At 42.0% G+C, this 13,143-nt stretch overlaps 1 protein-coding gene across 4 annotated transcripts in view; it reads left to right on the plus strand.

Annotated features, from left to right (window-relative positions):
• Positions 1 to 13,143, plus strand: part of LOC136879152 (ATP-binding cassette subfamily G member 4) — a 394,853-nt gene that overhangs the window by 330,847 nt on the left and 50,863 nt on the right. For 3 of the 4 annotated variants that reach the window (XM_067152906.2, XM_067152905.2, XM_067152907.2), the window contains exon 3: positions 9,835 to 9,955. In XM_067152906.2, the coding sequence (XP_067009007.2) occupies positions 9,835 to 9,955 (121 nt within the window). Of the gene's footprint in view, positions 1 to 1,004; positions 1,043 to 9,834; positions 9,956 to 13,143 lie in introns of those variants that run through there. The other variant, XM_067152908.2, reaches the window with a different exon arrangement.

Below are 13,143 nucleotides of genomic sequence, written 5' to 3' on the forward strand. Positions count from 1 at the left end.
ACAGCTCAAAGTCCCTTCTGTCTGTTATGGACAATGCACCATTACCACTCCGTAATAATGGACAAGACCACTACTTCGAACGCCCGTAAAGAACTGTTAGTAGAATGGCTGCGGTAAAGAAGTACCCCAGCGCATATGTGTATGACTAAATTAGTCGACGAAGTAGCGAAGGAAGAAGGGCACGAGGTGATTAGTTTGCTGCCGTACCACTGCCACTTCAACCTCATTGAGTTGGTACGGTATGGGGTGAAGTAAAACATTACGTACGGACTAATAAGTCCTTACTGAAGTGGAAGGACTGTTCGGGAGAGTATTGCTCGAATGGATGCGGCTTTGTGGGTGAAGAAAGTTGGCCATGTCGCAACGTTCATTAATTCGGCAATGGCAACACATGACATCACAGGCTGTCAGGAGTTGATGATCTGATGACAATGACAACGAAGGCGACGGTAGTGATAGCAGTGATCTGGAGTATATCGAGCCTCTACCTTTGTGAATCAGGTATGAAAATAAGGTTTCTGAATTTTCGTAAATTTTATAGATTTTACTTGAAACCTTTTGTGTTAGCACCGGTGTAAATTATTCTAACATTTATTGGTGTATTTAAAGTGAGATTCTTGTCGGCCGATTTCTACCGTACCTTCTAACATCGTAGTATATTTATCTCGTATCATATTGTGTGATGAATAAACAGTGAGTATAAGGTTCGATTTTTGTCGACGAATTTCATTTGTATTATGTATTATCGCGATGACATTAAAAATATCTCTCCCATGTTTTTAAAAACTCGCGTGTCGTGCAATCAGCTGTTACTGCGGCAACATCGCTTCGTGCGCCGTTGCAGTGTGACCAACATTGTGCGCAGCTGTCATGTGCAACCTTACGCCGGCCCACCTTTAGGCAAATGAGGTCACAGATTTAGAAAGTAGATAGTGGACTGTACTTGTCTAAACGATGTTCTTGAATAAACAACAGCAAGTCCATAAAAATGAATGGCATGTATCATGTCATTCCTGCTAATATAACACAGCTACGGTATTTGGTAAAATCACAAGTATACATCTTCCATTCACTTAATATCTGGTCGCTATAAAGTTTATAGCGTACACATTACATTTTAAGTACAGTTTGATATCTCACATAGTAACTTTGCTCTTAATGAACAAGTTTCGGTAGAATAAATTGCGAATATAATTCAGAGATGCCTGTACTTCCTAGTATCTTAATTCTACTGTTCATTTTATGTAAACCACAAAGTTCAACCATATATTGCACCGTTTCCACGCCCTTTGCTAGAGATCTACACCAGTAAAAGCAAGCAAACTTTTAGGTTTTTATTTTGCTTTACGTCGCACCGACACAAATAGGTCTTATGGCAACGATGGGATAGAAAAGGCCTAAGAGTGTGAAGGAAGCGGCTGTGTCCTTAATTAAGGTACAGCCCCGGCATTTGCCTGGTTTGAAAATGGGAAACCACGGAAGACCATCTTCAGGGCTGTCAACAGTGGGGTTCGAACCCACTATCTCCCGGATGCAAGCTCCCACCTGCGCGGCCCTAACGCACGACCAACTCGCCCGGTACTTGTATGTTTATGAATTAGGTGACTGTACGATTGAAGCGTCCTTTCCTCAGTCACTCCAAGGGAGGCGCCCATGGCTACCCTTAAAACATGTTTGGCAGAGCAGTTTTCTACTTTGAATAATGACAAGAATCCTCACTACTGGAATGTCCGTAAAATGTTTCTTGGTGATAGGAAGATGATGATGAAGGTTGTTGCCATAAGGGGCAAACATCGAAATCAGCCCCAAAATTCTTCATAATATTGTTCCTAATATAGCTTAGGCACTAACCAAATATGCCTTTGCTGGCAGGACCTAGTGTTTACAGTGACTATGTCTTCTGGTATAGGCTAGAGCAATTTTTTTACTTTCACAGATCTGTCTCTAGCTGATCCTTGGCTTTTTCAATATGAAAGTGAGTGAGGTATGAGCGATGCTAGTAATGCCAATCCTTATGCAGCCAGTCCCTGCTATGAATGGTGTGAAAATGTTGCTCATAGGGTCAGTTGGTGTATGCATTTCAGTGGGCTTGGCAGACTGATATGTAATAGCAACTCTGGCTCGGTGAGGAAAGCAATGGGAAACTACCTCACTCCTCATTTCCCTAGTATGCCTCTTCAGTGATGCCTAGGCCATTTATGACAGCTGATGGCAGAGCTGTTGAGGATCCCACCAGCGGCATCGTTGACGGACTGAACATACATACTAACCAAATACAGGCATGTATTTGACATTATTAGAGGCAGTGGTTAGTTAACAGAAGGCACCGCTTCACAGAGAACATGATGCTGTTACTAGCTTCTCATCAAGGTGACCGCTGATCGAGCCCTGGCGTGATACTTATGGTTCAGATTCCACGTAGAAACGGAGGTCCCGCGGCTAAACTATAAGCTTGCTTTACCTATATTGTGCTACGCATGGGCTGTGATGTGAACTTGAGTAGCGGGGTTGTGAGAAATATTGTTATGCATAAAGCACCGTCTGTTTTATCACTCTAATTTATTTCAGAACAACCCGATAAATTCACACACACACACACACACACACACACACACACACGCACACACACACAAAATCCAACCATTATTGACCACACTCACTAATTGCTGTCTATTTACAAGTCTCTGTTCTTTTCATATACCTAGCAGGCAGTCTAGCTCGTTGGCATCACCTGAGAGGGCTATAATCCTACTAACAGGCTCACCTCTCCAAGTCCAGTCACCCCACACAGCAGGCACATGCAGATAGTTAAGGTTTGAACACAGGGCCACAGACCACTCAACACACGATGACAGCTCAACAGTGTTAAGCAGCACAATGGCCATTAGCAATGTTCCAGATACACTCACAATAGCTGCTCCAATCGCTGATTTTACGATGGACCGCGCGCACACACACAGAGAGAGAGAGTACTCTAAGACAACACATGTGACGATACCCCGACTCCGATGGGACATTGACGGCAGCCAACAGCCGCAAGGGCGGCCGTACCGTATGCGTTGAAGTGCTGCAGCATATTGCCTATTTGAAAAATAAATTACTTTAAAAATATTATCTACAATCAAATACAGTGCATTGAAAAAGATTTCAGCCAAAGAATAGGAAATTATTCAACTCCCCTCACAACCAGGTAACTAGTCCTGTGCTCCATGCCGGGTGGCTGTGCTGGACTGTGCGATCACAGCTCGGCGACAATTTCTAAGCTTTTAGCCAGAAACCAGGAACTCTGCCTTTTGTGCATGCGTGCCCAACTTTTCCGATAGACTGTGGAAACAACAGCCAAGACAAGACATCACCTCACAGCAATTCTTCGTTCGACCACAGAGGGGCAGCACTAGTCACACTTGCATTTCGACCGATATGAGAAGGTGGCAGGTAGTGTTTAAGAGGGAATCGCTCAAAGCAAACGGAAAAACAAAATACTGTAGATCGATGAACTATAAAAAACTTGTACTTTTTATGTTGTCAAAATAAGGAAATGATATTGTGATTTTCTTTAATTAAAAATGCCTAGTTTATAAATGTCACTATAAAAACATAACATGTAATTTTGCATTACGACGTTGCTGGTTTTATTTCAATGATGTTGGTAACATTGGGAAATTCTGTTTTTGCGCGCTCACTCCAAGTGTTTGAGTTCGTGAATATTTTGCCATTGCAGGTGTTATTGTGTGTTTAATGATATAGTTTTTATGAGAAATGTGTATATGTGTTTGGGTTGTTTGCGTGTTTGTTCAGTGTGGAAAACTCAATGGAGACCGGCTTGAAAACCACATTCCGGTATGTTTCTATTTGTGCTTATTGGAGGGGGGATGGGTTACACCACACAACTGATTTTCTGTACCAGCCGCCAATGAATAGCCGTTCCAGTTCATCTGCTCACTCGACACTCCGACAACTCCTCGTACAGACTGCAGTGGGACACCAGCGACAGCCAACTCCGCTTGCCTCTTCCAGGAAGTACCGAAAGGGCCAACACATAATATATAGGCTAACCATCTGACCTACGCGGAACATCATATATTCTGCTTCTTGCAGCTGTTGATGTTACTGTTGTCTGTTGTTACACGTTGAAGATGATGCCCATACTTAGTCTCTGTCGTCCAGATGTACACATTAAATTATTTTATGTTTCTGCAATTTAAGCATTGTTTATGAGGACTTTCTTATGGTTATGAAGGCGGGTGATCAAAACACCGTCAAAAATTTGGTCAAATGACCAACTACACTGGTGGAAAAAGAGAGTGAAATAATTTAATTTAAGAGCAAAACGTGTATTTATTTATCTTAAGCATTGCTTTTTCTTCATTCCTACAACATATTAATATAAAATGAAATTAACCAGTGCTCTGTATACTTCATACTGATTATGGAAGTTCTTTTTTTTTTTTTTTTTTTTTACGTTTATCCAAAAACTTCCTATATGCTGTAATTGATGAAAAAGTCATTAAACATTGCATTACACTAAGCAAACTGGTTTAAATGGTAAGTGCAGCTCACCTCCAGTGTGTGTGTGCCCGAAGAGAGCTACACCACCTCGGTATGTTGACACGATTTCCATTACACTAAGGAAACTTACAAACATAGGTACTACTGAAAGTTTTCTTGATGACACTCTACACTTATCGTGCCTTAGTATAGGGTATTACCGCCTCTGGAGATAATTACGGCCTCCATCCTTCGCGGCATGCTAGTTAGAAGGTCCTGGATCGTTTCCTGGGCGATGAGTGCCCACTCTTCTAATAGTGTTGCCTGCATTTCGTTGAGGGTGTCACAGTTGCGACGCCGCACATTTCGGCCAAGCATATTCCACACGTTTTCTGTGGGATTGAGGTCTGGGCTGCAAGCTGGCCAGTCGAGGGTTCGTATCCTGACATTGCTTAGATATTCTGTCAGGCAGTGAGCGGTATGGGGACGTGCATTATCATGCATCAGAATAGAATTTTCACTAACTAAGGTAGCACAGGGGATTACCTGCCCTGCTAACACCTCTACAATGTAACGGTGTGCATTCAGAGCCAGTGGCGGCTGGTGCAGAAAATCAGTTGTGTGCTGTAACACATCCCCCCTCCAAAAAGTACAAATACAGTATTTAGAAACATACCGGTATGTGGTTTTCAAGAGTCCCTCCATTGAGCTTTCCACACTGAACCAACACGCAAACAACCCAAACACATATACACATTCCTCATATAAAACTATATAATTAAACACACAATAACACCAGTAATGACAAAATATTCATAAACTCAAACACTTGGAGTGAACGCGCAAAAACAGAATTTCCCAATGTTACCAACATCATTGAAATAAAACCAGCAACGTCGTAATGCAAAATTACATGTTATGTTTTTATAGTGACATTTATACACTAGGCATTTTTAATTAAAGAAAATCACAATATCATTTCCTTATTTTGACAAAATAAAAAGTACAAGTTTTATAGTTCATCGATTTACAAATGTGGCTATGGAATAGGCAAGTTGGTAGTATTCTATCATCTTTGGTATTAAAAGACCTGGCGGGAACAGCTCTACAGTATTTTGTTTTCCCGTTTGCTTTGAGCGATCCCCTCTTAAACACTACCGCTGAGTCAAGAGGGTGCCACCTGCCACCTTCTCATATCGGTTGTAATGCAAGTGTGACTAGTGGTGCCTCTCTATGGTCGAACGAAGAATCACTGTGAAGTGATGTCTTGGCGGTCTTGGCTGTTGTGTCCACAGTTTATCGGAAAAGTTGGGCATGCATGCACAAAAGGCAGAGTTCCTGGTTTCTGGCTAAAAGCTTAGAAATTGTCGCTGAGCTGTGATCGCACAGCCCAGCAGAGCCACCCGGCGTGGAGCACACGACTAGTTACCTCGTTGTGAGGGGAGTTGAATAATTTCCTATTCTTTGGCTGACGTCTTTTTCAATGCACTGTATTTGATTGTAAATAATATTTTTAAAGTAATTTGTTTTTCAAATAGGCAATGTGCTGCAGCACTTTAGTGTTGGTTACTGAATGCATGATTCGAAGCAGTGTATCAATTCAGTCAAGTGTCCGAGTGAATCGATTCACAGGAACAGCGAGCTCACGGCACACAATTCAGCTTATTCCCAGCAGACAGTGCTGAGTGGCGCACTCACTGGACATTGACGGGGAGCCGTGCTTCCGCTGCAGCGAGACAGTGAATCATGGCAAATCGAAAGAATCGTGAACGAGCATGGCTCAGTGAAACACAAGATACACACGGCTCCTTATCAGCACACTGGACACTGGCGGAGAGCTGAGCTTCCGCTGCTGCGAGACATACAGTGAGCCATGGCACACCGAAAGAATCGTGAACGAGCACGGCTCAGTGAGACTCAAGATACACACGGCTCCTTATCGGCACACTGGACACTGGCGGACATACAGTGAGCCATAGCACACTGAGTTCAATCATATGTGGACAGTAAGTGAGCCGACTGACGCAATACCTTAACCAGCAGTATGTTGAATTAGAAAACCATTGGGCTACTGTACATCTCGGGTAGCCTATACAAAATATGATGATTTTAAAAAATCCTAAGCTGATAGAAAAATACATATTTTCAAAAATGACTGAGTGAGTTGGACGTGCAGTTAGTATTGCGTAGCTATGCGCTTGCATTCGGGGGATGGTGGATTCGAATCCCACTGTCGGGAGCCGTTAAGATGGTTTTCCGTATTTTCCCCATTTTCACACCAGGAAATGCTGAGACTGTACCTTAATTAAGGCCATGGCTTCTACCTACCTAATCCTAGACCTTTCCCATCCTGCGTCGCCGGAAACCTTCAATGTATTAGTGACTAGCATTTTTTTCTAAGAAAGGAGTTCATAGTATGAAGACCAGATGGCAGCAGTGAGCACTGAATGCTGTTGCTGCTGTCTTACCAGTACATACTACAAAGATGCAGTAGGAGCGGTGACTAATGTGCCGTGAATCAGATCACTGTATCGATTCAGTAACGTGAACAGAATCAAATGAACTGATTCAGTAAAATGAATCGAATGTCCCATCACTACAGCACTTCAGCACATACGGTACGGCCGTCCCTGTTCAGAGCACCTCCATCTCTGTCCAGGCCTCAAAACTGATACCGGCCCATACCACGATGGAGCCACCCCCCAATGGTGACCTCTTGGAGATGTTACAAGGTGAATATCGCTCCCCATGCCTTCTCCACACTTTCTCTCTACCGTTACGTGACCGGAAGCATAATCGTGACATCTGTTAACAGGACCACGACCACTGCTCCAAAGTCCAATTCTGATGTTGACGCACAAACTGTAATCGAGCTGCGGACCAGGTCAAATTGGCTTCTCGGAGTCTTCATCTGACATTCCTCGCTGTCACAGTGACATTTCTTACTTCCTCAAGTAGATTTCCGGCTTGAACGGCGGTAGATTGGCGTTCGCTCAAGGCTCGGATGACCAGAAACCTATCGTCCCTTGTGTAGATGTAGACTTCCAACGATCTGATCCAGGTGGTTTGTGGCAGGTACCGAGTTCACGAAATCATCTTAGAACATGCTAGATGCTTCCATATGATGCACTGGTGACATTAGCTGCATAACGAATGCTGCATCCGTCATCCACAAACGCCACTGCTCTTGCAACATCGTCTGGGCCAAGAGGCATCTTAACTTGTCAAATGTGAAAGAGAAACTGAAGGAAAATGTTCCTTTGTGACAGATATTGTGTCACACCTGATAATCCATCAATAGCTTCTGCCCCAGTATCGTAAACCTTAAAGTGTTATTGTTAATCAATACAAGAAAATTGAGGGGAGGAAAGCGGCTCCTTAAATTTATTAATGATCTCTAAACATCATATTCTTCTCCAAACCTGCAGAATACATATTAGAAACAACCTTAATGTAAAAATTAATGTAATTACTTTTATATCAACTAGTGTTCTTCTTCTTTATCTATGAATATTGAATTTTCACGACCGCAGTGTAATCGAAACAGACTTTCAACGTATTAGGTCGTGTTACGTACATGTAGTACGTGTTGAAGAGATGTTAAGTACAGAACAAAAATGGCCAGCCAGACACCAGTGGGATCCGAACCCTCCAGGGTTGGTTTTTCCCTCGGACTCAGCGAGGGATTCCACCTCTACTGCCTCAAGGGCAGTGTCCTGGAGCTTCAACTCACCCAGGTGGCTTCACCTGCTATGCCTTGCGGGGGGTGGGAAGATTGGAAGGAATAGACAAGGAAGGGGGAAGCGGCCGTGGCCTTAAGTTATGTACCATCCCGGCATTTGCCTGGAGGAGAAGTGGGAAACCACGGAAAACCACTGACCTCCCGAGGCTAATCACACTTACCACTACACCACAGAGGAGGACGAAGAGCGCTTCATACAACAATATAATTGCACTTTTGGACATTTGACTAAAGGCTGGAAGATTTCTCTTATATAACAAAAAACCGGATCTGTAATAAAAGTAGTTTAGAAATACAACAAAAGATGAGCTAACATCTGTAGCAAAACAGACGTTCCAGAATTTTACTATCGACATATGCTATCCTGAATTGAATCATTTCAGTAAATACTGTACGTTATCATTCTCACCAAGGCAAGTTGGCCATGCGGTTAGGGTCGTGCAGCTGTGAGCTTGCTTTCGGGAGATAGTAAGTTCGAATCGCACCGTTGGCAGCCCTGGAGTTGGAGTAAGATTATCAGGGTCTCCCAGTATATAGGGTTCGAGAAGAGTTAATAATAATAATAGGATAGCTACTATAATGATAAAACCAAAAATATCCTTGAAGGAGAAATAAGAGTGGAAGGGGATTTTATCTGAATTTCTGTTAAGACTTAAAGGGTTATTTGATCCTGTTTGATGAAGAAACAATAGGTGAATTATTAGGTTTCCTGTGATTTCCCATTTTCACGGCAGAAGAATGCTCGGGCTATACCTTGATTAAGGCCACAGCCGCTACCTTCCCAATCCTAGCCCTTTCCCATTTTTCGTCGCCGGAAACCTTTGATCTGTTTGGTTTTAAATAGACCTTCACTTGAGCAAGCATATTGCTGATACTAGCAGGTAGAGAAAGCTAAAGGAATATCTCTGAAGGCCAAGTTTGGGAAAGAATACACTGGAAGAAGACACGCATCTCATTACCTATTGTAAACTCTGTGATTTCACGGATAAATACAGTACCATATATTAAAAAGACTAAGGGACACAGTCATAGGGATAAATAAGCCAGAAGTGGATCTGGAAGGCAATATTAGAGCTATGGTTTTTGGTGGTTTATAGGAAGGAAGGAAGGAAGGAAGGAAGGAAATAATCAGAAAAAATGTTTTTAATCTATGCAAGCAAGGAATTGTGATACACTTGGTTTTCCACTGGGGCTTACAGACTATACATTGCAACAACGTCTGGCTCCATGGCTAAATGGTTAGCGTGCTGGCCTTTGGTTACAGGGGTCCCGGGTTCGACTCCCGGCATGGTCGGGAATTTTAACCTAATTGGTTAATTTTGCTGACATGGGGGCTGGATGTATGTGTCGTCTTCATCATCATTTCATCCTCATCATGGCGCGCAGGTCGCCTATGGGTGTCACATCAAAAGACCAGCATCCGGCGAGCCGAACTTGTCCTCGGACACTCCCGCCACTAAAAAGGCCATACGCCATTTCATTGCAACAACACACAGTGGTGTGGCTTAAGGGAAGTCCTCATGACTTAGGACAACCTTTCAAAATATATTAGTAGATTACTTAATGTGTATGTATGTTTCAATGGAAACTGTTCTTTGTTTCAGGTTCAAAGAAAAATGTCCTGAAAGGTGTAAGTGGGCGCTTCAAGTCTGGTGAACTGACTGCTATCATGGGTCCTTCGGGCGCCGGCAAGAGCTCTCTGCTGAATGCATTATCTGGCTTCCGGTAAGTTTTATCCTACATATTCCACAGCTCATGTATAGAGTTGGCCGATACTGCGGTGTAGTGGTAGTGTGCCTGCCTCTTACTCGGAGGCCCTGGGTTTAATTCCTGGCCAGGTGAAGGACTTTTACCTGAATCTGAGGGCTGGTTCGAGGTCCATTCAGCCTACATGATTACAATTGAGGAGCTATCTGATGGTGAGACAGTGACCCAGACCTAGAAAGCCAAAATTAACGGCCGAGAGGATTCATCGTACCGATCACACGACACCTCGTCATCTGCAGGCCTTCCGGCTGAGCAGCGGGTACTTCGGAGACGAGGAACCTTCGGGACCGTTGCGCCATGAGGTTTGGTTTGGTTTTGTATATAGAGTTGTTCTTGTTCCTCCATGTATAGACTTGGAACTATAGCCCTTGGCTCCATAGGTTAAGTATGTGAGATTAATCTGGTAGCCTGTGTCATTTTCTATATAAACAATTATACATATACTTAAAACTGCCTTCCAAGAAATGTTATAAATACAGGGGCAATTTTTCTGTGCTTGCTATGCAAGCTTATTGCTTGAGACAGGATAATATTTATTTGTTAAACTATGCATGCATTTATAATCATTCCATTTAGGCCTTTATATTTTCAAGACAGAAGACATCTTGAGCGAGCATGGTGGTATGTTACTGAGTTTTAGCATTGTGTATCAAAGGCCCATGCTGCTTGTTTGTGGGAAATTTGAAGTCCTCACTACAGCACTGATGAGCACAAACAGCACAACTTGGCAAAACTCTGCGAACACACATGGCCTAACTACCCAAAAGTTGGTTCTATTGCTGTGATATGGAGTTGTTACTGTACCTCTAAAACACCCTTAAAGGCCACTGACCTGAGCTGGATTTGAACCTGCAAATTTGGGCTCAGAAAGACAATGACAAAATGAAGATAAAGCTGTAATTAGAGGGGGCAAATTGGGGTAAATATTCATTTATAGGAAGGGGAGTTAAGGACTGGAATAACTTACCAAGGGAGATGTTCAATAAATTTCCAATTTCTATGAAATCATTTAAGAAAAGGATAAGAAGACATCAGATAGGGAATCTGCCACCTGGACAACTGCCCTAAATGCAGATCAGTAGTGATTGATTGACAAACCAACTGAGCCATTCAGGTTGGCAGTGATGTTGATGGATAAGATTTATCCTGTACTGATTCAAAACCTAAAACACCCTTAATGAGTTTCAGCTATAAACCAAGTATAACACAACACCAGAAGCCAGATTTAAACAGTTCTGATCTTCCTCTAGTTATGGCAGCTGTTTGGAAAAATGGCATCACTCAGTGACTGATAGCCCATCACACCACTTCAGGGCGATGATAAATGGTTAATGATGGAATATTACCGAAATTAAATTGACAGGGGAGACAGAGATCATGGAGAAAACTCTGTCCCACCTCCAATTTATTCGGCACGAATTTCATATACCCCAACCGAGATTTGGAGCTGGAATGTAGCATTGAAAGCCAATGTCTAACCATCTGATCAATCCCTTAATGCTCAGCACAGTGAGAAACTTTTTTTTAAAATTCATCCCTTCACCCTAAATATAATGACCAGCTTTTATTTTATTTTTTCCTAATCATTCCCCACTGAACCCTACGTTTAAGCCTTGGTAGGACCATGTGACATGTATGTAAGACAGTGCTTGACAGACAATGCATTAGTATACTTCCACACGGGAGCTGATTATCAAAATTATTTTGTCATTTAAAACAACAATCAATCAATTAATCACTCAGTTAATCAATCAATCACTCAATTATAACACGTGGCCTACAACACCAACGAAATTATGCACTGAAATGATGTTAACACACTTACAAGGTAGGCTACAGAGTACTACCACTCCAAATATCCCAATCCTTTATATGGAGTTGGAACAACAACAATAGCAGTTTCTTTATGTTAGGATTTGCCAAGTAGACAGCAGTATTCTCATATCAGATAGCTACCTCGCCTCCTTGTCCCTTCCAACAAGCAAAGTCATGCTTAGACAATAGAGTATGCAACAACTTCCCCTCATCGTCCGTGTCTCGTCCCAAACCACTCTAGCTACTGCAAACATACGGTACAGTAGTTTGCTACTGGTGCCTGAAGAGTTACTGAAAACCTAAAAATACTGACATTTTATAAACTTTAAATTTAAAGATAGACCAAAATGTTTAGGACATAATATGCTTAAAATGACCTAGTCTACCACCAGTTTAACACACATCATTTATTTCAGTTACACCCATTGTACGTGATGATGGAGTTGTGGTATCTTCGGGGTGTTGTCCAGTACAGGAACATTTGAGTTTCTCCTTCCAGAAAATTAATAGAGACACCAGATGAAAAGCAAAATACAAGGAGAGACCAGCGCATTCTCTCAGGTTGGTTGGGTGTTCCCCGGCCTAATTCACTCACTCATCCTTTCCAGGAAATAACAGAGAGGGGGAGGGTGATCCACAGGACTGGCAGTTGCATGAGTGCTTAACAATGTAATACTATCTTCCACAATAAAATGCAGCAAATTTAATCCACTGGTTGAAAATATATTATATTATATTATATTATATTATATTATATTATATTATATTATATTATATTATATTATATTATATTATATTATATTATACTATATTATATTATATTATAAGAGTTTCTTTGTGTGATATTATTTTTAAATGAATGAGCATGAATTTCAGATGATCATCTCAGAAAATAAGGATCCAAATAACAAACATTTCCTTGAATTTTAGACCTCCTAAGTCTAACAGATTCAGTTCTTGAATAACTTATAATAGCAAGGTCCAGGAAAGCCAACAAGCTGGCAAGTGCTTACAAGTGTGCTATTTTTCAGGTGATATGCAGAATGAATTTGTTAACCTGCAGTGCTCATCATAGCAGGAGTTCTATTTCAGAATACAATGCAGAGTATCATCCTGTTGTTGACGCAGCACCTTATTCAAGTCATGCTGAACTGGTAACATTTATCATAAAAAGAAATTCCATGGCACACACAGCCCATTTTGGGCCTTGGCTTGGCAAAATGACTGCTGCCCAGCCAGATGACCTGTAAATACGGGAGTGTAACATGTCAGCGTGAAGACATCCTCACCTATATCGCTTGGTTTTTGTGAGTGGGTCCGCTGCCTCTTGT

The sequence above is a fragment of the Anabrus simplex genome, chromosome 8, assembly GCF_040414725.1.
Source record: "Anabrus simplex isolate iqAnaSimp1 chromosome 8, ASM4041472v1, whole genome shotgun sequence".
Taxonomy (NCBI): domain Eukaryota; kingdom Metazoa; phylum Arthropoda; class Insecta; order Orthoptera; family Tettigoniidae; genus Anabrus; species Anabrus simplex.